Source organism: Argentina silus, assembly GCF_951799395.1.
Source record: "Argentina silus genome assembly, chromosome: 2".
Taxonomy (NCBI): Eukaryota; Metazoa; Chordata; class Actinopteri; order Argentiniformes; family Argentinidae; genus Argentina; species Argentina silus.
Genome location: NC_139656.1, coordinates 14,628,824 through 14,653,941, shown reverse-complemented (window position 1 = coordinate 14,653,941; position 25,118 = coordinate 14,628,824). Strand labels below are relative to the sequence as shown.

General features: G+C 41.9%; 2 protein-coding genes across 2 annotated transcripts in view; one reads left to right on the top strand and one right to left on the bottom strand.

Annotated features, from left to right (window-relative positions):
- pde3b (phosphodiesterase 3B) overlaps positions 1-20,962 on the bottom strand; it is a 42,139-nt gene extending 21,177 nt beyond the window's left edge. Inside the window, exon 1 of the mRNA XM_083697398.1 lies at positions 19,926-20,962. Within this exon, the coding sequence (XP_083553524.1) occupies positions 19,926-20,819 (894 nt within the window). The 5' untranslated portion in view covers positions 20,820-20,962. The remainder of the gene's footprint in view (positions 1-19,925) is intronic.
- Positions 20,963-21,700: 738 nt separating this feature from the next.
- Positions 21,701-25,077, top strand: LOC310815993 (proteasome subunit alpha type-1-like). Its single transcript, XM_083685982.1, has 10 exons — positions 21,701-21,786; positions 22,428-22,472; positions 23,343-23,444; positions 23,580-23,683; positions 23,789-23,877; positions 24,007-24,077; positions 24,170-24,299; positions 24,390-24,469; positions 24,559-24,663; positions 24,797-25,077. The coding sequence occupies exons 1-10, from the start codon at positions 21,784-21,786 to the stop codon at positions 24,854-24,856; spliced, it is 789 nt and encodes a 262-aa protein (XP_083542108.1). The 5' UTR covers positions 21,701-21,783; the 3' UTR covers positions 24,857-25,077.
- The last annotated feature ends 41 nt before the right edge of the window (positions 25,078-25,118 follow it).

Genomic DNA, 25,118 nt, shown 5'->3' with positions numbered 1-25,118 from the left:
GGCTAGAGAACACTGGTACTGTACCACTGGGCTGGAGCCGGGCTAGAGAACACTGGTACTGTACCACTGGGCTGGAGCCGGGCTAGAGAACACTGGTACTGTACCACTGGGCTGGCACTGGGCTAGAGAACACTGGTACTGTACCACTGGGCTGGAGCCGGGCTAGAGAACACTGGTACTGTACCACTGGGCTGGCACTGGGCTAGAGAACACTGGTACTGAACCACTGGGCTGGAGCCGGGCTAGAGAACACTGGTACTGTAACACTGGGCTGGAGCCGGGCTAGAGAACACTGGTACTGTACCACTGGGCTGGAGCCGGGCTAGAGAACACTGGTACTGTACCACTGGGGCTGGCTAGAGAACAAATAGGCCTCCATGAGCTGTGGAGAATTTTGGCAGAGTGCCCAAGCAGCATAAATACTTTGAATAGTCCTTCTCAATGATAAGCTCTCTTTCTGCTTTACTTTGATTCGCTGATCTGTGTGTTCATAAAAAGATCCCTGGTTTATCTACTTTTAACATGAGCAATTATGAAAGAGACCGCTGACACTGTGACGCACGAAATGTACGATCTGCGCGATGGCCCGCCAGCCTTTATATCCTCTAAATTTATGAAGAGATAATTTATGGACGGAGAATAACTATGCAGAACCCGGTCCCTGAGTGGCTTGACTGTTTCCACTTTCCTGTTCAATACACCCTCCCCTTTCTCTTAGTGATATTACTGTGTGGGGCTAGAAATGTTTATCTGACCAATACGTTTTTGTACACATACTGTATAATTTGGCACTGTTAAATATTCACACACAGGAGTTGTAAAACACCAAGGAAAACATCCTTTTTCTCCTAAATTCCACAGAGCTCCTACTCCCAGCCTCACTTCATGTCCCACGCAGACAGTGGTTGGTGTTATGTGTCAGTTGGGGCCAGGCAGTAAACAGGCCTTATTCCCTGCAGCAGCAGGCTGGCACGCTGTACAGTCATTACCCTGAAAGCCATGGCTAGAGGATTAGAGCCTTGTACCCTTCACAGGTTACAGGGGGCAACTTCCATCCACACACAAATAACTACAAACCAAGACATTTTCTTTCTGCATCCACTGTTAGCGAACATGAGCCACTGGACACTCAGCCCTCTCACCTCCAAAACAGGTAGTGAAGAGGTATTTCCACACTAGTTGGGCAATGGGCACAAAATAGGCATGAGGCACAAAGTAGCGCAACAACACTTTTTCTAAATATGTCTCTGCATATGTTTATTTGAAAATCACCCTTGTCTATCTAATTACTTTACACAGAACTCTGAGGTGGTCACCCACAGTATAACGTTAGTTAGTTCCTTAGTTAGTTAGTACTTAAATTGTTTCTCTAACTGGTGTATCCAAGTAAACACTTCCTCAGCGTCATATACAGGCAGCTGTGCTATGGACCAGTGTTAAGCCAACGCAAGGAGAGCCGAAACGAAGCACCCAATGAGAAAGCCTCTTTGGCTGAGCCTGGGAGGCCTGAGGAGAACAGGAAGACTATACCTGATATGGACATGAGTGCCAGATCGAGCAGGCTGGAGGCCTTGTAAGGGAACATCTGGCTTTATCATGGAATCAGAGCAGACTCCTCTCATAAACACAGCCTAGCGCCTGAGCCCTGGAACTCAGGCCAATAACAAGCCTGTGAACAGAGCCCCCATCTATCAGAGAGAAAAAGGGAGAGAGAGAGGGAGAGAGGGGAGGGAGGAAAGAGATAAAGGGAGAGGAAGAGAGAAGGAAGAAAGAGAAAGGGAGAGGGAGAGAGAGAGCAGGGCTGAGAAATAGCCTGTTGTCAAGTAAATCATTTACAAACTAGTGCCCGCCGCTGGCCCCAGGCACAACGTTTTCGTATACAATTATCTAAGCTGTCACTGCCCTCCAGCTCTCTCCCTCTCTCTCTCTCGCCATTAGAGCTCAAGTGACCAAGAGATAATAATACCAAAACAAACCCATAGTCGACCATTTCACAAGTACAGAACAGTCTTTTTCACCTGTTTCAGTCCAAAATCAAGTTAATGAGTTACTAGTCCTGCCATTTATGCTGATGTTAGAATATGATGTAAAGTAAAGGGAAGGTCAAAATAACAGAACACAGTGGAGTATCCATATATCACTCACTGCGCTCCACTAGTTAAAATGACCTCCATATTTTTCTCTGTGAGGTCAGGACTGGGCCATGACCTTTAACTGTAGGTACTGATGTTTTCTCACCGATTGTGAGTGGGGCACAGTAGCTTGTGTCACACCGGGTGGCACAGCACTAGGCAGGACCCAACCAGCCTCACAGCACTATCTCCTGGGCAGAGGGAGGAGACACACACACACACACACACACACACACACACACACACACACACACACACACACACACACACACACACAGCTTAGGTTATGTTTGAAACAACAGACCTGCTACATCCCGATTCAAAAGGAGTTTGAATTTGAATCCTTCGACCATTTTGCGTAACACCTCAAAAATGCCGATATGTAGCCAAGTGGGAGAATAATACGTTCATGTTTTATGAGAGTAATAAAGTGGGCTTGGGCTGGAAGGGAGTATGTTTTCATATGGGTATTGTTGAGTCCCTTCCCTGGTGTTTAGCATACGTAGCTAGCATAATGAACTGAGAGTGTCCCTGCCATGCGCCCAGCAGACTCTGCCAGGGGAGAACACAGAGAACCTGCCATTGGAACACACACACGCACACACACACACACACACACACACACACACACACACACACACACACACACACACACACACACACACACACACACACACACACACACACAGGAGAGGCCTGTGTCTAACACACACTGTACAAATGGCATCATGTGTTTCATCATTTGTCTTTTAGCCTATCATAGTAACCTATAGGCTTGATCAACCATTACAGTATCAGATTATTCAAACTTCCAGGGTGTTCATTTCACTGAATTGCGGCCATACAGTATCTCAGGGGGGGACTGTACAAAACAATAAACTTGACTGCCTAGACTTAAACGTTTTGTTATGTTTAAGAACTAGGCCTACATTCAGTTTGCAACCAACAGGATTATTTAGGCACCAAGGCCTATTTGCAGTCCCTGTGGAAAACATTACAAGCTACGTAAAGGTGGTTTTCAGACAGTTTAGCGCATGCATATGTGACGGTGTAGATTGAGCCAGTCAGCCAGAAAACTAATAAGAGACAACGTCATTTCCTGCCCTGAATGAGACTTCACAATTCCATACTTTCCTCTCAACTTCCAGTGGGAGGACCTTCCAAGTTCAGGCACAATTGGAATAGGGGAATACATGTACATAATATACAATATGGTGTACCAGTGGTCTTTGAGGGGTCTTCATCAAAAGCAGAATATAAAACCTGACTTGTTTGCACCTATATTTTCAGCTGAAACAACTCCAACATAGTCGCCAACACACACACACACACACACACACACACACACACACACACACACACACACACACACACACACACACACACACACACACACACACCAAATCAGTGCGAAGAGGAACTTGTGATGATGACAGACATGGTGAGAACACAAACATGAATGTGGTTAACTCACAAATCACACAGGTTCTTCACAACACACACAAGCATCTTGAGTCGCCTATGTAAACACGGTGTGCACCATTCAAGGGAGGGTGGCGTATGAAGCCATGAAGGGAAAATACCTTGGGTGTGGAGATACTAAAGTCACATCTTAGGAATGTCTTTCGGCACGGAGACGGGGAGATTCCATTACCAATCATAAAAGCTCCCTGAGCATCGGCACTGGTGGTTGGCTAATCTGACTCTGAGCACAGGGCTGGAAGCTCTATGAGGAGAGAAGCAACAACTTCCAAGTATGAGCGCAAACTGAGGCAAGCCCTTTCTGAGTCTCCAGAGAAAGAGAGAGAGGGGGGAGAGAAGTGGGAGAGAGAGAGAGAGAGAAGACGGCACATAAACAGTGAAACACACTGGAAGGCCGACAGTCAGATGAGATGAGATGAGTCCATCTCTGACTAACACTGTAGACACAGGACTGGAGACAGGTATAGATAGATAGAGAGAGAGAGAGAGAGAGAGAGAGAGAGAGAGAGAGAGAGAGAGAGAGAGAGAGAGAGAGAAGGGAAAGGCTCGGCTAGGCCTGTATCTATTACATCTGAGATTGGGGATATGTCCACAACGTTTCAACATGGGGAAATGTTTTTTTTCTAATCTCTCCTGCCACATTTTCCCCATATCAAGCCACTTCACATCGTCAAGAGTGCCGTGCACTCTTGGAGAAATGTCAACGCTTGAGTAAATGATCACGTCATTTAGAAATATTTCTGACTGATGAAATCATACAGTGAGTGTGCCTTCCTTTGTTTGTCCCATCAGCCATTGAGAGACAGTAGAATCCCTCTTGAGTGAGTAAAATACCCTACATGACACTGTCTGTCTGTCTGTCTGTCTGTCTGTCACACAGACTACACTCAAAATCCCCTCATCAAAAGTACACAAAGCAAGTGGGATGAATTACAGACAGAAAACAGAAAATAATCTGTAATGGATGTTCCTGGACTGGCAGCTGCAGAAGTCTCCAGAGGGATAAATAAGATAGAAGTGACACTTTCATGCTTTCAGGGGTCTTAGGTTATCTTCTAAAAAAAGATCCTCGAAAATCAAGCGCATTCCACATTGCAACTCGTATGGAACTGAGACTATACAACTATAACAGTTATATAACTAGAACCAACAATTCATATTTATCTAGTTGTGTCCCATATCCAATTAGGCCTGATTATGTCTAGAATGTGCATGCACACATACACAGATCATAATGTTCTCAATGTTTCATTGGTTGTTACTGCGTGCAGTCAGAGTGGGTGCTGCTGTATACAGTGCGTAGACTCTCTGGCACCTACAGGTTTACTCTTGCTGCCATAGTAATCATATCACTGTCCTGGACATGTGCAAGCTTTTGTCCTAGCTAGGTGGGACACCCTGTGCTTGGTGCACCCCAACTCTGTGGCAGTCTGTCCTTGCTAGTGTTTAGGCAGAGGCCTACATCAGTGGCATCAGGACTCCCTAACCTCTCTTAATCCTCTGACAGAGGAGTACAGAGTACAGACACAGGGCAGGGCACAGAGAGATACACACAACACCAGCTGTTGCTATCATTCTATCTACACGCAGCAGAAGCAGCAACACACAGCAGATAACGCTCACACACTGGGAAGCAGGGCACTCGCACTGCAAAACACCACAGGCCAATGGGAACCCCTGGCGAGCATGTTAGTTGCTAGCATGTGAAACAATGTTACATGAACAATTACTTAAAACTTAAAAAACGGATAATAAATGCATCTTCATTTCAACAACATTATTCGCTGTGGACTATCCAGGTCCTTGATAGTCGACGTGCTGTGAACTCTGTAGGGTGAGTGTGACGTTGGTGACAGTTTGGGTGGGTCGCGGCTCTGATTCTATCTGTCCAGCAGCACATTGCACTCACTGTAGGAGACGTGTGTGTCGTTAAGAGTCCGCCAGAGTGTCACCTCCGAGGCCACGTGACCCCTGCGGACCCCCATCTCTCTGCTCGCTGCGACCCTGTAGCTCTAGTTGCTGCCTTATCTCTAGCAGCAGCAGCACGCCATTCACAACTGACACACGGTACTAGACACAGTAGACAGATAGCTTTATGTGCATACACACATTCATACACTCACACACACACACACACGTACGCACACGTACGCACACACATACGTGCGAATGGCTACAGTTGTGACTTTTCTGGTTTTGCTACGGATGTAGTTTTACCCACCAGCCATCCGTTGTGTCGTTGTGTAGGTGACAGAGAGCTTGATTTAAAAGGCAGAGGGTGAGGAAACCCAGGCTAGCACAAAGCTATTCAAACTAGTATTCTTCCTCCCCTGGGCCAGTCACAGCTGATTGATGGACTGAAGGTGCCTTCACATGACAACATCCTAGGACTTTAGAAAAGCAACAAAAACAAACCATTGACAAGCAATGCAAGTGCACAATCCCAAACATGATTGAGTCCACTGAAAATATTGATGAGGGGATAAATATGAATCTATCACTGCTTATACACTGCTGAAATGCACCTATACTCCACAAATTGCACGGCTCATAATATCCATGAGAAATCCTCTTCCCTGACTAAATATTATATGCGTGAAATGAATTAGTAAACACAATACAAGTTTGCTTCAATCCAAAAGAATAGCTAATTCTTGTAACAAAAATAGCTAAATATACCTCATCCTCCTTCTTTGCCATTTACCCTAGGCTATACAAAGTGCTGAGTTTAACTGTCTGGTCTGATAAGATAGATCAGATTTACTAGAGAGGGGGAGAGGGAGAGAGTGGAGGAGGGTAGGAATGAGAGAGAGAGGGGAGAGAGAGAGAGGGAGGGCGGGAGAGAGAGAGAGAAAGAGAAAGGGAGAGAGAGAGAGGGAGGGGGGGTAGGGAGGGAGGGAGGGTGTGTGTGAGAGAGAGAGAGAGAGAGAGAGAGAGAGAGATAGATAGATGGTTTCCTGGGAATTGATTACACTAAACAATGGCAGGCAGGCTCCAAAGCAACCTTGGCCGGATGGGGGAGATACCACACTAGCGCATTCAGGGACCTTCTTCAGACACAAGTGATTGATTTTTCCCCCTCTCCACAAAATCTCACTTACGTCATGAGCTCAGAAAAACAGAGGGGAACCTGGACTGGTATTTGAGCCTGTGTGTGTGTGTGTGTGTGTGTGTGTGTGTGTGTGTGTGTGTGTGTGTGTGTGTGTGTGTGTGTGTGTGTGTGTGTGTGTGTGTGTGTGTGTGTGTGTGTGTGTGTGTGTGTAGAAAAGGAGACATCACGGGAGTGGGGAGACAGAGGAGAGGGGAGAGAGGGATTGGCAAGACTGACAGAGGAGCAGTTTCTCAAAATGTAAACCATTCCTGATCACAGGTTTGTAGTAGACTTCTCTGCATGAAATACACACACTTATTTAGAGAGGCTATCCTTGGACCCTTAAGTTTAGTTTTCTTCATTGCAATGACTAATAGTGCTTCATAATTTTGCCCTTTTCAGTGGGGTCTGCCCTCCACAGCTAAACACACAAGCCCTCCTCTATAGCTGCCACTGACGTCAGCCGTCACCTAGCAACAGCCTTTTGGTGTAAAAGCGGCAGTGCTGACACTGTTTTCAATTGAGAGAGTGAGAGTGAGTGAGAGAGAAAGAGAGAGAGAGAGAGAGAGAGAGAAGGAAAGAAAGAAAGAAAGAAAGAAAGAAAGAAAGAAAGAAAGAAAGAGACAGGCAAGGGTGACTATAAGGAACAAAAGTTTCATCAGAACAGTAAACAGTTTACTTTCCATCTTGAATTTGACAATTGTCGCAAAAAAGGTGCAAACACTGAAACAATAAGACAGCAATTATCAGATTATAATTTGTTTTTGATTTATGCAGTGAGTTACAAAATACTAGTTAGACATGCAGAATGTGTCATGCAGAATTGGTACCGATATTTCCGATATTGTGGATAAACATGCTAGCCTATATCGTAATAACAACATCACTAATTGGACAATACGTTGGACAATATAAATTATACAGACAACGGTAATAAATGAGGCTGCCCCACTGTCCCACTGCTGTCCCCAAATTCATCAAAACAACGATTCTCCACCTTTTTTCACAAACTAACCTCTCTATCCATTACTCCTCCGTTTCCCCCACCCCCACCCCCAGCCCAGCAACTCAACTGAGAGCCTCCACCCACGTCACTGGTCTCTGATCTCATCTCCCCACACACCCACCTCTCCTCCAAACAGCCATGGGCTGCCCTGCTCTCTTTTTCCCTCCCTCCCTCTCCCTCCCTCCCTCCCTCCCTCCCTCCCCCCTCTCTTAACCAGTCACTGGGCTGTGCAAACAGTGGACCATGCAAGGTTCAACAACCTCCTTCTGGATTTAAAAGCTACTAGGCCACCTTAAATGTTTGAACTGTTGGGAACCTTATGGTGCAATAAAGCCTTCTAGATGAGCCATGCAGAGAATTCCTGCTCCTCTTGAAACCAATGAGAGGTGCTGATAGTGCTACAGGGTGATGGGGTAGCGGAGGCTCCACTATCCTGTCCCTCGACTGACAATATAGCCGCTCTCTCTCTCTCATCTGTCCACACAGTCCCAGAAAAGCCTCTTATCTCGCTCAAATATGATGGTTAACGACCGCTCATCACCGACCGGGTACTTTAAGCACCATTCCTTGCGTGTGCCTCAACAACATACCGCACGCATGCACGCACGCACGCACGCACGCACAGCAAACAGATGGGTTCAAATAAGAAAAGAACATCACATCAAAGCTCATTAAATGAAAATGTGACAGGGACTGGTCTCTCTGTCTCAGATCTATTACACACACCACCCCTCAAATAGATTTCACTGTTTGAGGGCAATTTAGGAACATATAAGAATAAATAGAAAAATAATATTAAATAATTAAAATAATATTTTAAACAATCTGAAACAAAACAAAAATACACACAAGATAAACCCTGAACTATCTCAATTCTCTGCACTGCAAACAACAGCCACTGGGCTAAGCCCTGGCAGACCTATCATGAAAACTAAAGAGCGGCAAGCTAATTGCTGGTGATCATGACGCAAACTGTTTCCAAGGTAACCCCAGTGGAGTACCCGCTCCAGCATTTCCTCATCTGTTTGCACTCACACCAGCAGGCTGACAATGCAGTCGCTGCATCCTGTTTCACTCTGCAGTCAGCCAAACAGTCTGGGCACCTCGTTGCTGTTAACCCTTTCATTCAACAAGTCCTCCTGCTACATGCACCGCAACTTATCAAGAATATCATTAGCTGCAATAATGTATAAGCAAGGAAAATGTATTGATTTTATACAATCAATGCAAAGTGAAATTGGAGTAGCATTGATACAATATAATCCAAAGCACATGGATAAGATGTTGCCTATAGCCTACTATCTGATACATACAGTCCATATTAATTACCTGTCACTACTGTAGAGTATATCTAAAACGTCTTATCATTTCAAAGATTCTTCTAGCTATTGCTTGATTTGTATAAGTCAGTATTTGCATAGGAAACTAAAAGAGAATGCTTAAATACAGCAGTAAAATGTGTGATATTAAATTCACATGAGCCAACTTTTAAAAATAATAATAATAGCCAAAAGAAAAGCCCATATTGGTTAACAATTATAACAATAACACATATTGATGCATATTTCCTCAGATTTGTGCTGAACTGGGAAAACTTTGAGGACATGTAGAGGTACTAGTGCTTGGCATTACTGGAGAGCTAGTTAAAGCGCTACAGTAGTTAAAGCTAGGTCTGGTTAGATTGGAGCGCAGGTTTAACTAGGTATAGTCTGTGTGTGTGTGTGTGTGTGTGTGTGTGTGTGTGTGTGTGTGTGTGTGTGCAGTAGCAGAGTCTGAGGTCTGTGTGATATGAAAGGGCCTTAGTAGTACCGTGGCCTTAATTTAACATTTAATTTGATTCGCGTTCATGCGTTAACTTGTGCAAGGCAGGATGAGTGACTCACCTCTTTAGTCACAGTTTTTACGTCAGTTTATTTGAAACAAACAATACTGTATTTGTCTTTATTATTTGATATTATTGTCACTGAAAATATTGGTGAATCTGGTTATAAGAAAATCTGATTCAACATCATGAGCAACAGAGCTCCAGTGGACTGTTTGAGCTTCGGCCCTGTGATTTCCATGACCTGTTTTCTTAAATGTGATTCAGTGGAGTGGAGCACTGCATAGGTGCCCACTAAAGCTCAACACATGGGGAGAGACGAGCTTTGAATTACACACAAACACATTAACTGAGGAGTAACTAGATGTAAGGTGGCACACAGATAATACGCTACAGATAGTAGGCTATAGACTTTTTGTCACAGTCAAGCATCTCAAAAATTGCAAGAACATACACAAAAAAAGACTACATCAAGATATGGTGTAGCAACATTACCATATGGAAAAACTGTGTCTTGTATTATATACATTTGAGCAAATTACATACTGTACTAAAATACTAAAATATATTAATGCAAACCATAGCATAAAAACTATTTCACCAATATTTAATAGGTCAAATGTGTTGAATCTAAGCAATCACACGATTTTCAAATTAGTTTAGGCTAAATGTAATTTATATCAATAACCAACAATCTATATCTATTCAACCAATGTTTATCTTTATACTGTTAACAATTTTGCAAAAACAACAGAATGTCAAAAATCTTCCTTATGACTATATCACACACAAACCAAACACTTTAAAAGATAATACAATTATTATTTTTATTTAACTAGTTTAGACAAACCTACATACAAGGTTTTGTAGTATTTTTCTATGTGAAATGTCCTCTCCACACCTTCCGATAGTAGTCATTTTCTCCCCTTCTCATCACAGCTAGAAGCAGTCACTAAATTCTACTGGCCGATTAGTAAAACTTGGCTTTTTTTTGGTAGCAGTCACACTCTGGTACGTCACCGGGTAGTGACGTCAATGTTATATCATTCCACATGGCTTTACAGCAAGAGAACGTGACAGCTGAGAGGCGCTCTGCTTTCTGCCGCCCTGCTCTCTCTCCTTTCCTCCCCTCCCTCCCTCTCTCTCTCTCTGTCCCTCCCTCCCTGCAGCCTGCTGCTTTCTCCTCATGTGTACATGGGAGTTAGTTAAGAGCATTATTTACCCCTGCCTGCCTCCCAAACCCCCCAGGAGCACTAACGGGGGGGAGGGGGGGGGCATAGTGGGTTTGTTTCCCCCTGCTCTGACCACGTCAACACTGCCACCCTGGACTCTCTCCAAATGCCCAAAGACCACAGCAACTGTTAAAAACAAAACTAAAACGTCATACTATACTCAAACTATGCTCTGTAGAAATACTTGTTAATTGGTAAATGTAAAGATGAATATGTCCATCTAGCGGGGAGGACCTGGTCAACATGTGAGTTGGACTCATAAAGTAGGATGTGGAAAACAGGAGCGTGATGTTGACAGGATAATTACGGTTCTGTCCGTCGGAGCTGAGTATAAATGGTTCGGTAATGACAGAGCCCAACATAATAATTTCACAGTTTTTGTGACTGGCGTTATATTACAGGTGATCATAGAAATCGTATATCATATATGTTAATAGCATTTAGGTCTCATACACACCAATAAAGGGATGGTTCACTTTTTTGACACAATTCGTTTTTAGATATCTCCCATGATGATGATCGACCCAGATGGTTTTTAAAGGTAGACTACATGGCACGGTAGGCACTCGTTACGTCGGCCCATGCGCACCCTCGCGTCACTTGTGCCCGAGTTGATCGTCTATTCTTTTTTAAATTATCTCTGGTAGCGTCACCCCGCTCTTTTCCCTTTGACGTCATATCCCAGAGTCAACCTTTAAGTGCTTACCTTTGTTAGTTATGTCCAGTAGCAGAAATCGCTCAATTTGGAGATAAAATGTGAGTAAACGGGGCAGTTTCTTTCTCCATTACGCACCAAAACATCATTTTACAAGTTCCAAAGCTCCCTTAGATTAGCAAATTAGATTTTGCACAGTCTTTTTGTAGTGTTATTCTTCTACATTACTTTGCTAGATTTATTTGGTAATATGCCCACTTACAACCCTCAGAGGACATATAGTTTCTACACAAGGAGCTTTGGAATTTTTAGAAAAGCATTTTGGTGCTTAATTGAGCAAGGAGCTAGGTGCTCTGTTTTCTCCCGTTCTACCTCAAAGTTAAGTGATCACGGCTGCTGGACATAACTTAGTAACAAAGGTAAGCACTTAAAAACTATCTGGGTTGATCTTCAACATGGGAGACATACCTAAAAAACAAGTGTAACTGTCAAAATAGTGAACCATCCCTTTCAAGAGGAAAACATTTAGGCTACACAAAAATGTTCCATTGTTGTATCTCTTTTTTCCTTTCTTCTTTAATTGACTTGTGTTGCAGTGTGGGACAGGGGCCTCAGAGCAGGGCAGGACAGGCAGAGGGATGTCATGACAAACATAGCAGCACTAAGGGTTCTTATTATTGGCAGGGCGCAAAGCAACGGTATTTTGAAATGCAAGAGTGTTGACAATATCAACTTGTAAAAGTTGGCGCTGTAGTATTTTCAACTCATAATGCCATTATTGGTAATTTACCAGTCTCACATCAATTGCTGCAGTGTGTGTGTGTGTGTGTGTGTGTGTGTGTGTTGGGGGGAGGTCCTGTGTCCTAAACAACATGCGCCACGGTGCCAGTTTCAGGCAGCGCAAGCTGACACATTTAAGACACACCAAAACACCTCTTATCACAAAAGCAGCTGTTTATGACAGCAATTTTGACAGCAGTTGTGCATCAAATGTTTTGTTCAATAGAAAAGTAGGCCTATATAGTCTAATAGGATGTTAAATCAAGCCTACTTAGTTTATTAATGCTCTAGGCAATACATTAGAGTTAGCATATGTGAAAACTTGACGAATTCTCAACATTATTGGCTTATTCTTGCAAGGATGTTCAATATTGCAAATGCAAGCCTATTGCTTATGAGATACTTGACCTGATACAGTATCAAGTCGAGAGAAAATGTGCAAAATTATGTAATTGCAATTTGTGATTACGTGAATATGTGATTCTGTATTTGATAAAACTATATAAGCTACGATTCCCTAGCCTATGATCTGAAAGATAATTTGTGTCCTCTAATCCGAGTTGAGGAAAACACATGAGCCACAGAACACTGTAAATACTGTACACAGTTGAGCTCCTCATATATTTGGCTATGGGAGCGCGTTTTGATTGGTCTGTGAGTGGTCAAGCCCTCGACACACTGCTCATTCATTTGTTCATCATCTCCGGCTACAGCCGGAATGTGTGCGACAGATATCAGCACAAAATTTCGGAAATGCCCCCTGAGCGATAGGGCCACATTCCAGAGTGGAATTCAATGCAAATGTAAATGAGCATACCTGTATTTCACCTCTGTTCCATTTACACAGAACCCTTACCAGGAATTTACCGGTAGCATGGTTAGGTATGCCACAAGTACACAATTTAGCGGTATGCCCTGTCCCAGGTCAGTTTACACAGACAACAGTAACGGTAAATTACAGATAAATTACTGGGAAATGTGTAAACAGGGTTAAACACTGGAGGCGAATCGCATCACTGTACACTTTCTCAGGGACCAGCATTGACACTCAACCCCTCATTCCTCCCTTTTTTCTTGGGAGGAGATGAAGGTGAAGAAAGAGAGAGAGAGACCGCAATACATCCCTGTTACACGCTGATAGAGTGAGACACTAATAAAAATAACAGATAATCAGACATTTAATTAATTAATTAGGACATGATACTTTCAAAACTGTACTAAAATGCTTACTTTTGCTAATTTCAAGTACAGGGGCAGTTCAATTCAGCTACTCACACATGCAACCCTCAGCTGTTTTGTTTTAAATAAACATTTAACCTAACAACACAATCATCGTTTAGTTCTGCACCGAATAGTTAGGAGATGATAGAAGAGACCAACAGTTCCAAACATTGATGTGAAATTAGCAGTAGACTTAGCACTTTTGTAGAGATTAGGCTCCAGGTTTCAATTTGAGTGCAAGCACCTTCAGCTTGTCACCAAGATATGCCTACACTAAATACATATTAAGAAACCCATTTTGGGGACCGTTCTGCTGCCTACAAGATGGCTCTTTGACAATACCTTAGTCATTCTTGTGTGATTATGGAGACTTCCATTGCTGCTTCATTTTTAATCATACCAACACCTTGACCGAGACAACACGAATCCCTCCCATCCTGCTCCATGTATTATGAATCAGCAGTCTTGCCGTCACTTCATTAATACATAATGTATACAGTGAGATCTCTAAAATGGCAGAAGCATCCGTGTAGGCCAAGGCATTCCCTCCCAGTCCCTCTGACACATTGAGGGGTCTCATCAACGACAAACAGATCACTCACTCACACCCAGACCATCACCGTGCAGCCATGGCCACGCTACGTACATGTCGCTAGGTAAATCGCATTCATGGACACAAGGCCTATCTGGTTTCTTTTGTAAAACTCAAGCGTTAGGCAATTTCAGCTTATAAAAATTGGCGCTGTAGAATTTTCAAATCATGACGACAAGATTGGCAAATTACCAGTCTCACATCAGCTCACTTGCACTGAGATGGGAGGGTTGACGTTATTTGAAATGTGTTCTTAAAAACAAGCGCCAAAGTGCCAGTTCCAGGAGACATTTAAGACCACACCAAAACCACCTCTTAGCGCAAACGCTGCTTAACAAAAAGTCTGACAGTAGTGGCGCATGAAATTGAAAAGTATAGTCTAATAGGATGTTCAATTTCTAATTTCTATGTTCATTAGGCTATTGCACGTGTATCAAGTCTAGATAACATTTGCCTAATTAGTATGTTATTGTCATAGCAATTATGTGCTGTATTTGATAGACTATCCGACAATTAAATATAGCCTATGGTCTGGCAGACCACTCGTGTTCTCCGCCGTGAATCCGAGTTGAGGAAAAAACACAAGCCACTGAACACTGTAAATACACAGTTGAGCTCTTCATATATTTGGCTATGGAACGCGTTGTTTGGTCAGTGAGTGGTCAAGCCCTCGAAACACCTGTCATTCATTTGTTAATTTAAAGCTAACCTTTTTACGGTACTGCCGGCATATACGCCTATCACGACAAAACTTGTAACATTATTTCTAAAACACCCCCTGAGCGCCATGCCATAACGCTTAGACCAACGATTGCGTTTGGGTTGTTAAATTAGAACCCTATACTGTATCTTAACTGAACAACTGCTATTTTCCTTAATATTTCTGACAAACTCTAGTTTTCAGAATATCTCTCTCTTCTCAAAGTCCTCTTTAGATAGTTTGATACAAATTAATTGATAAAAAGTCTAATCTCTGAATATGTTGTGCCTTATGAAGATCCTAAGGTCTAAACACTAAACAATTTCAAATCAAACAGAGATGTCATCATTGCATCAAGTAAGACCTCTCCCTCTGAGGACCAATAAGGAGCTTCTAACATCTTTGAATCATTGTGAGGGCCTGACACTGAGTATAGGGAGTAGTGTAGTATAGGGAGGTGAGGGGCGTTGTTGGAACCCATACCACCATGTCTCAGAGGCAGTCATGCGCTGAAATGCCAAGCACCTGCGATAACAGGCCCTCAGCGCCTGTGCCAGACACTGACCTGCTTCCCTCCAGTTACACAACGCCAAACCCACAGACAAACTTCCTCATGTGTTCAAGATGAACCGATAAAGCCGGTAGACTCGCACAAAGAGAATGTGTGTGTGTGTGTGTGTGTGTGTGTGTGTGTGTGTGTGTGTGTGTGTGTGTGAATGAAGGACACAACTCTCTCACTGGGTTAATTCCATGGTTTACATTTTCTGCCGAGTGCTTCCATACTTTGATGTGGAAGACTTGTGAGACGACACATAGATACGGCTCTCCTTTTATTCTTTATAAGACAACATTAGGTACGTTAGATACAAAGAGGGCTCTGCCACTTAGACCACAACACTTGCAGGCTCCAGTTCTGCTCATGGATTCACGTCACTTTGATTTCATTCAATATAATGATACAATATCAACCAGATAACACACAGGACACATCTTCTACTCCATGTTGTCACGGTGGTTGGTTGTGAAGACGTAGTAGCCTGGATGATGACGAGCGCAGGGCTATTACGCGCTGCCTGGGAAGGCTCTGACTCACAGGGGCCAGGGAGAGTGTCTGTGAGCTGTTCTGCTCATCAGATGGAGGGACTGTGTCTGTGAGCTGTGCTGCGCATCAGAAGGAAGGAGTGTCTGTGAGTTGTGCTGCTCGTCAGATGGAGGGAGTGTGTCTGTGAGCTGTGTCTGTTAGCTAATAAGAGAGAAGGGAATGTGTCTGTAGCTGTGCAGTGCTAATGTTCAGATGGAGATTGGCTCTTCTGCCAAACATTTTCCCAAATATTCCACAGATTATCATCTCTTCATCTTGGCTATCAGTTAATGAACCACAACTTTCATTCACACAGGCTTGAGCCAAGGAAATAAAAACAAACAAATAAAAATATCAATTAATACACACAAAATGCTACCATGTTGCTTGTGTCCTTAATAGCATCATGGGTCCTGATTAGTACTGGGGAAGAGCAGGTTTCCAGTGGGAGAATGAGAAGGTGAAGTAGAGCCAGAGGTTATTGCTGTGTGACTAGTTGACAGGACATATGACCACAGAACCGTGGCACCTTTCTCTGAACCAAACAAGTCACCCATGACCATCCTTCTCCATAAACAACACATGCACTAAGCACACACATTTGAGAGCACCCACTCAATCAATCTACCTTTCCTTAGGTAACATTCATGTAAAGACAGATAATGTCATATTATCTGATTTATGCAGGTACTTTTTAAGAGATTAAAGCTCAACTGCAAGAAATTACAAAGTTATCACATCAAAATAACACAATTTCGGCACATATTCAAGCCTGACATCTTTCATTGCAATAAAATAACAAGGCCTAACCAATATGCTATAGCCTTTTCAAAGAAAAACATCAAATGTGTAAAATGAGCTAGGCCTAGTGCCAAAAACAACATATGAAATGATGTTACAATGTAAAACTTTTTGGTCAGTACATAACATTAAGGGTCAAGCTACATCTGGATTTATTTTGTCTGACTGCTTTGGCTGTAGAAATCATTGCTTTATAACAGGAAATATTAAGCTGAAATCCAGACTATATTATCATTTAGAAAAACATGGCTGACGTGCCAATGTTAACTGAACTTGAAAAAATGTCACATGGTGTCAATGCTCATATTACTGATCATTCATCATTGGGTCATGAAGTCTTAGACACAGTGTCTAATGCCAGACAGGGTTTCATAATGAGATGACAGAACTTGGGTGACAGACATGTAAATGAGATGCAAATGTTCCCCCCTTCCCCAATCCACCTGTATCATGGCAACCCTTAGTCGACCAAAATTCCTATATACCCCATCATTCCTATGCAGTAATAGCCACAACAGTAGTACAAACATTGTATTAACATGTTGTTAGGCTACATAATAATTGCTTTGTAATTTTTTAAAAAAAGTATTACAAAAGTGGAATAGGGACTGTTCTTAATACCATGTATGTACTTTCATAAATCACAAGAAATTACAAAAGAAAAGAAAAACATGTTGAAACAATGTTGTTACTAAAGAAATTGCCTCCTACGTACACATAAGAGTAACTTAATGTGAAGTGTTACCACAAATCCTAATAGAATGTGATGCAATTGCTCAAAACTGAACTACAGCAGCATAGTGATAATGAGGGTTCCTGTGAGAGCATTAGCCTACTCATGACAATGATCATTACAATTGTCTCAGATAAACTTGATTTGATTCATCTTTTGAATTTAGCTAAATGGTCTGAAATGAACGGTAGGTATGTTAACAACGCTGAACTTTAGCTGTGTAGAAACTAGAAACAATGCCATGCCAGGCCTATGTGCATCACTGACAACAACGGATCAGCTGCAGAACAGGACACACAGCATACCATTATATAAATATCAACATGGCCACACAACAAACCAAGGATCACACTGACGCCTTGAACATTAAGCATACACTTATTTTGATCGTACTTGAAGATTTAATCTTTAAACACTGCACGTCACATGTCAAGCAATGACAATAGAAGAATCCGCACGCACGCACACACGCACGCACACACACACACACACACTATTTAAAATAAATGATGCAAATCCACAAGTAATTGGTCACAAATTGTGTGATATTCTTTTTGTACATTGTTATTAATTGAAATAGGCTACATATTTCTGACAATTGTGTTTCTCATATCCATGTGTTCTAACATCCTAAAAATTGCTAGGCCTATTAAAAAGGCTATATTATCTTATGGACGATCACATATTGCAACAATGTCATATCATGAGGGCAGGGGGCTACAAATATGCTGTGAAAGCTTTTGAATTGAGCTGACCAAATAAAGTGTGACTTAATGAGGTATACCACTCAGTGTGGGCCTGCCGCCTGTATGTGACAAGTATGTTCTTCTAGCCTATGATGTTTGCTGCTCAGCTATTCAGTCCAAAAATAAATTTGTCTACTAAGCCCAGTTGTGAGCTAGGCTTAATAACGATAACACCTTGACAAATTGTCACACATAAGACTGGACTGTAGACACTGAACCATACGTGCTGACCATCACTGTCTGAGAGTCCTTGACTGTGATATTCAAACATGGTGGTCCTTCACCTGGGACAGTAGCCTACCTACCTACCACGTTTTTAGGGTGATGCTGGCATGCCTGTCCCTTTGTTAAGTCAGAGTTGAACAGCAGGTAGTAACATCTCCCTTTCACTGATCGATACCTAGTCTACACCAATCCCCCTCACTGCCTGATAACGTACATGCTATGAGGTAGTATCCAGGCCTAAGTCTATCTGCAATCCATCCAGACCACCTCCGCAGCACAATTGCAGCACAATTGATTCCATTATTACAAATGACACATTTAACGCTGTAGTGTTGCATGAGTGAAGTGTGTTTTTTCATAAACTAATATAAAATGAAGCACCTTCTTACGCATGTTTTTTCCATAGTTATATTAATGTTTAAGGTAATACAAATAAATAAATTAAAACATTTCAAAGATGTGCAATATGTTAAAATATCCAGCAACACTTCAGATAATCAGGTGTAGATACACTACTCTAGGTCCAATGTTGTATATGCCTAAACATATTCTTGTATAGTAATTTAGTTGTTGCTTTGTAACTGCAGTAATGGAATTAATTCAGTAGTTTTTTGTTACCAAAGTGGAATAAGGACCATTATATTAGACTCATCTAATATGGAGGACTGAGTCAAATATCAGTTGAACACATGACCAACACACATTTTGTGTAGGCCTATATCACTACAAATTTGATTCATTTTACAAATAACAATTTATCTACTCCATGAAATAGATTCAGATTTGTTTATGGATAGTAAAATACTCTCAAAGGGGTTACAAAACTGGACAGCTGTGATCCAGTGTGTAAGAATAGGCCTACATCAACTTTCATTAGACAGTGTGTGTGTGCGTGTGTGTGTGTGTGTGTGTGTGTGTGTGTGTGTGTGTGTGTGTGTTTTAACTATTAGGGGTCTCAATAGAAAAATAATTAAATCTCTGTTCACAAGACATGGAATTGACGGTGTGACCGGGGAAGCTATATAGTATACTTGATATACACGTTCCATTATAATGGCCTTGCAACAGTGCAACCACAGTAGAATATGGCACTAAAGAGATAGGTGGACGCATGCAGTTATGTACTGAACCATGTTTTCGTAAAAACATTTTTGCATTGTTCCCAAATAATGGATACATTAATTTGATATTTCACTGTTATTACATGGGCATAGGCAACAGTGTAATGCATGAACATGGAATTAACCTGTTTGCCTATTTGTTTGGAAACCTATTGGCTTATGTTTTCCTGTATACACAATTCTCAACAGAAAAACGATCTGGTATTTAAATCAATCAACTGTAAATACATTAACTTGTCACTGAAAAGTTTGTCTAAGATGTTATTCGGCTGAATGAATATACCAAATTATGGTCTCTCAAAAGGCAAACATTTTGTGAATTGTTCAGCTATGTTGGGCTAACAGGTTGACTTGAATGTTGTTCTTGTATGAATCATAGAAATTGTGTTTTTGCCCCCTTGCTTGAGGTTCAAGGTTGTGTACACTCCAGCGCACGTGTGCTCCCTCTGTGCGGGCTACTTTTACAGAACTGAAGGCATTATGAACAGTGTGCAAGGAGACCTACCTGTTCTCTGGATATGCACGGTAATGAAGGTCTGCGAGGCATTTTACAACTGCCGTAATAGCTGGTCGACGTTTCCCCCAAAGAAACGCAACTGGACCTTCTCCTGGGTCTGATCACAGGGACTTTTTCCTCGGCGCTGGAGATCCTATTCGGCGCTTCCCTCGACGGGTAATAATGGTCGAAACAGAGCGCCAGGAGCGAGCCAGAGACCCCGGCCAAGCACGCAAAGAAGGGTCTCAGGAGCGGGGGCAAACAGCCCAGACTGGTGAAAGACACCAACCACACAACACTGGCAAAAACCAGGATCAGAATACTGTGTTTGAGTTTCAAAGTGGGGATCAGTGTCAGGAGACCCACACAACCCAGCACAAATAACAACCTGCCCACCATTTGCATCTGATGTTGGTCCTCTCCCCACTGCAAAAACCGCAAAACCAAAAAATCCCCCAAGTAACATGATGCTGGCAGTGACACAAGCCAACATTTATTACTTTCCCTCTTTTTCCTCCTTAAATAAAATGTCAAAAAGAAGAATGCACAGCCTATGCTAAAGAGGGGGCTGATGGACTGAGAGAAGCCCGACAGAAAAGTCCGCAAATAATCCCAAAAGCTGAAGTCACTTTGCAAGCTCCTGGAAATAAGCAAAGAAACGGCAAAAATTACGAATGCACCCAAATAAATGGACGAGATTCGAAACACTTTAGAATTCAGAATGTCCTCATTGCAAAACCTACAGACGTTAAACAAAAATCCCCTTTGATGGTCTTGTTTTAAAGGGGTGACGCAGCCCTTCACATAGCCGTTCCTGAAGCTCTCTGTGCTGTTTGCATTGCCAACCCCATCGTGGTGCCTGATTTTACTGTGCAAAACCTCTCCTTCTTCACGTACAGCCATGTTTTCAACTGTAGATCCTTGGATACCTTCTAAAGTTTCCCTGTCCCAATATCTTCGCCGAATTAACGCTCAACTACATGACGGCTAACGCACTCCATGGTCACTCAAACGTGCTCAAGCATTTTGACTAAAAGAAAGAGAAGGTGAAATGTTGTTGTTTTTAGAGAAAAGGGACTCTGTGTCGCCGCCTAGATGTGACAATCTGCTACCAAAACTACAAATCGACACAGGCACGCGCTCTGCAGCACTGGAAACAAACCGTGCACTCTCATATGGAGCCTCTATGTTCTTGTTATATGGGGGGGGGGGGGGTATGTTGTTGTATCTATGTTATGGTTTTTTTACATTTATGTTTTTGTATACATTATTATATTATATATATAAATTCAAATTCATATGAGGGTAAGGGGCACGAAAAAGTTCAACAATGAAGTTTTCACCTATGTATAAGCCTAATGGATGCAAATTAGTTCGCTCTCTTGAAAATTGTTTGACAGATTTGGCATGCCAGACGCCTCTGATTAATAACTTAAATAATTTATAATTTTATAAATAATTTGACATTTGATGAACAATGATGGTATTCTATATAATGTTTTAATATTTAAATAGAAAACCAAAATCCCGGTAACAACCTATTCTTCAAACTGCGTCGCTGATACTATATATTCTTATATTATCCTCATGTCAGTCAGCTTGGAATACATTGTTGAATTCAATAGCATTTGATGCTAAATTTGACCTAAATCTTTGAATACGTATTGAAAACATCTTACTTGTGTACATACTTTTGTAAATGTGTTCGTTTGTCTTTGTGCGTGTTCTGTTGCCAGAGAGGTTATTGACTAAATAATCTATTTGCTCTGCGGTCCACTAGTTTCTCTTCACGCCTGGCGTCAGTAGGGAAAAGTAAACGATTAACGAAATCATCCATCGGAGGCAGTTGTTGGTGGAAAGCCCAGTCATGGTAAGAATGAAATAAACATTTTATACACATGTATGTGCTACATAGCTATCAAACTCAATACAAATCTAACAAATAAATGCATTAGAAAACTCTACGTGGTAGGAGTTAGTAGTATTGCCATGGTATGGCAATCATATCGCCTACTTAGCTACTACTAGCATGATGGAAGCAGCTCAGCTAACAGCAGGCAATGAGTAAGCAGCATTTGGCGAGCAGCTAAGTTAGCTAACTGGCGAGATGGCCAGAGACGATGCCCTTTCAGCTTGTTCCTATATGCCGTAGTTACTAGTTTTGGTGCTAACAATATCACTCACTCATGTTAAGTAGCTCAGAACACACTGTTATCAAGCTAGTTTGTGTTCTTGAAACACCAACACCACTCGATAGCTCAAAAAGCTAGCTAGCTAATAGTGTTGGTTAATGTTAGCTAGCTGATGCATCTTCAACTTTGCGAAAAGGAATATCGAGGATTTTTAACAGTTGTTATCTATGCATATATTGCAGCATGTAGTGAAAATACGTAGATACATTTTCCTTGTTTAATTGACAGGCAGCATGATCATTTTGTCGTGAAGGGCTAGTTGATGTGTTGCAAGCTTTGATAAAAACGAAACTGAATGTCAACTTTTGTCTTCTTTTAGTTCCGTAACCAATATGACAACGATGTCACAGTGTGGAGTCCTCAGGTAAGTCTACCAGTGTAATATCAACAACTTATCAAAGCTTATAGAATATAGTGCCTTCCATACGTAATGGGAAATAGAAGCATTTTTTTGGTTTGGATTTCAAATCAAACAATAACTATGGGGTCAAAATTAAAGCTGAGAATCCCAGCTTTAATTCAATGTTGTTTTCCTTCAGATTGGTTTCACCATGTAGAAATGACAACCCTTTTTATACATTTTCCCCCAATTTCAGGGCACCAAAAGTATTGGGATAATTGGCTTGACAGGTGTTTCTGGTTAGTCAGGTGTGTTCTGTCACATCATTTGTGCAGGTACATGAGAGCTGTCAATATCTAGTATTGATTCTAGGCTTTGGTTTGCCTTTGGAGTCTACTATTGGTGTCTGTCAACATGAAGACCAAAGAGTTGCACTGCAAGCCATTATTAGGCTGAGAAATCAGAAGAAAAAAAAATAGAAGTCTTCTACAGATGGCCAAAGAATGCTCACCATAATGAAGAAAAGCCCCAAAACGAGGTAACTAGGAGGTAGCCGGGAATGTGTCACCCACTACCATCTATAGAATACTCCACCAGCAGAACTACAGAGGCTACACTGCAAGGTGCAAACCACTAGTTACAGGATGGCCAGATTACAGTTTACTAAAAAAAAAAAAATACTAAATACTAAACATGAATGCTTCATTTGGACATTACATAATGTTTTGGCAATACTTAATTTGCCCTGAAATAGGGGTACTATGTATAAAAAGGGTTGTCATTTCTAAATGGTGAAGCCAATCTGAATGAACAAAACATTGAAATTGAAACTGTTGGAGGAGAGAGAGAGCTGTCATGATTATCATAACTGAAGGTCTCTGTCTTGTGTTTCAGGGGCGTATTCATCAGATTGAGTATGCCATGGAAGCAGTGAAACAAGGATCTGCCACAGTGGGTCTTAAATCTCGCTCTCATGCAGTCCTTGTGGCTTTGAAGGTATGGGAAAATAGTACTTGCCAGAAAATCCTCTGCTCCTCTGCTTCCAAACAGCAGCAGAGCAATATGGGAAATAACTGTGAAATAATTAATCTAGAAGTAGTGTATTCATTCTATGTTCTTGTTATTCACCAGAGAGCTCAGTCTGAGCTGGCCGCTCATCAGAAGAAAATCCTTCATGTAGACAGCCATGTGGGCATCTCCATTGCTGGCCTCACTGCTGATGCAAGGCTCCTTTGGTAAAAGTGGATCTGATGGACTATGTTTTCATATTCCTCAAGAGAATAAGACTTGGGATGTCTAAAGTGAGGTTAACGCTTTTTTCTTTTGTCCAATTCCCTCAGCAACTTTATGCGTCAGGAGTGCCTGGACTCCAGGTTTGTGTTTGATCGTCCTCTCCCTGTGTCACGCCTGGTCTCACTGATCGGAAGCAGTATCCTTTTTACTGTTGGTCAGTAGTTTAGTATCGTGAATTCCGGAGTCTTGACTTTGTTCATTATACAAAAGGTTTCTGTTAAAGTGTTTGTTGCAAATAAACAATCCACCTTGACCTGCCACTCAGAAACCCAGATTCCTACACAGAGGTATGGCAGGAGACCTTATGGTGTGGGACTACTCATTGCAGGATATGATGTAAGATCTTTTTTAGTTGTTGTTTTTTTTGTCTATGAATTTGTCAGAATATCAGTCATTATTATTTGTATTATTTGCTGTCCTTCTCTCAGGATATGGGACCACACATTTTCCAGTCCTGCCCTTCTGCCAACTACTTTGATTGCAAGGCCATGTCCATTGGTGCCCGCTCCCAGTCTGCACGTACCTACCTGGAAAGAAACATGGATGCATTTCTTGACTGTGAGCATTTGGTGACCTCTTTCTGATTTTCAGCTATTGCTTGAGTCATTTCAATTGATCCAATTCATACATTTCATTTCTTCCCTTTAGGCAATCTGAATGACTTGGTCCAACATGGCCTCCGAGGTCTGAGAGAAACCCTACCAGCAGAACAAGATCTCACCACAAAGGTAACTAAACTGAAGACTTGTGCATCAAATTGTAATTGTCAATGCCAGCAATTCAAAAGTGGGTTGTAACTAACTGTCTGCTCTTTCAGAATGTGTCCATTGGGATTGTTGGCAAGGACATGGAGTTCACCATCTACGATGATGATGATGTGGCATCATATCTTGAGGGCCTAGAGGAGAGGCCACAAAGAAGGGTACATAAAAATGGAGCCTGTAGAATTTTAAATCTTTGGTCTTAAAAGAAACATAAGATTTAATGCTTTCAATATGTTATACATCCTCTAATGGTTTCCATACTTGTGAATACTTATTCCTCTTGTGCTGCAGGTTGTCCAGCCAGAGGAGGAGCCGGCAGCTGAGAAACCAGATGAGCCCATGGAGCTCTGAGATGGGAGTAGTGTGGCCCCATTGTGAAGATGACAGAGCTCTTATCCCTCATTATTTCAGTCCAAAACTGTTCCACTCACACTCTCTATTATTACCTGTAACAACATGGAGAACAATTACCATTGAACAAATCTGTTCTCCTTTGCCATCTATGATTTTCTAGCTGTACAATGTGTGCATTTATTTTTGTCATTAAAGAGAAACTTTTTTCTGAAATTGTATCTGGTTCGTCCGGTTTTAAATGTTACAAGGAAGCTGCTCA

Excerpts from the sequence above, each read along its gene's own strand:
- LOC310815993 (XM_083685982.1), top strand. Across the intron at positions 23,445-23,579 it reads CAGTCCTTGTGGCTTTGAAG|AGAGCTCAGTCTGAGCTGGC; the intron begins GTATGGGAAAAT and ends GTTATTCACCAG. Across the intron at positions 24,664-24,796 it reads AGGAGAGGCCACAAAGAAGG|GTTGTCCAGCCAGAGGAGGA; the intron begins GTACATAAAAAT and ends CTTGTGCTGCAG.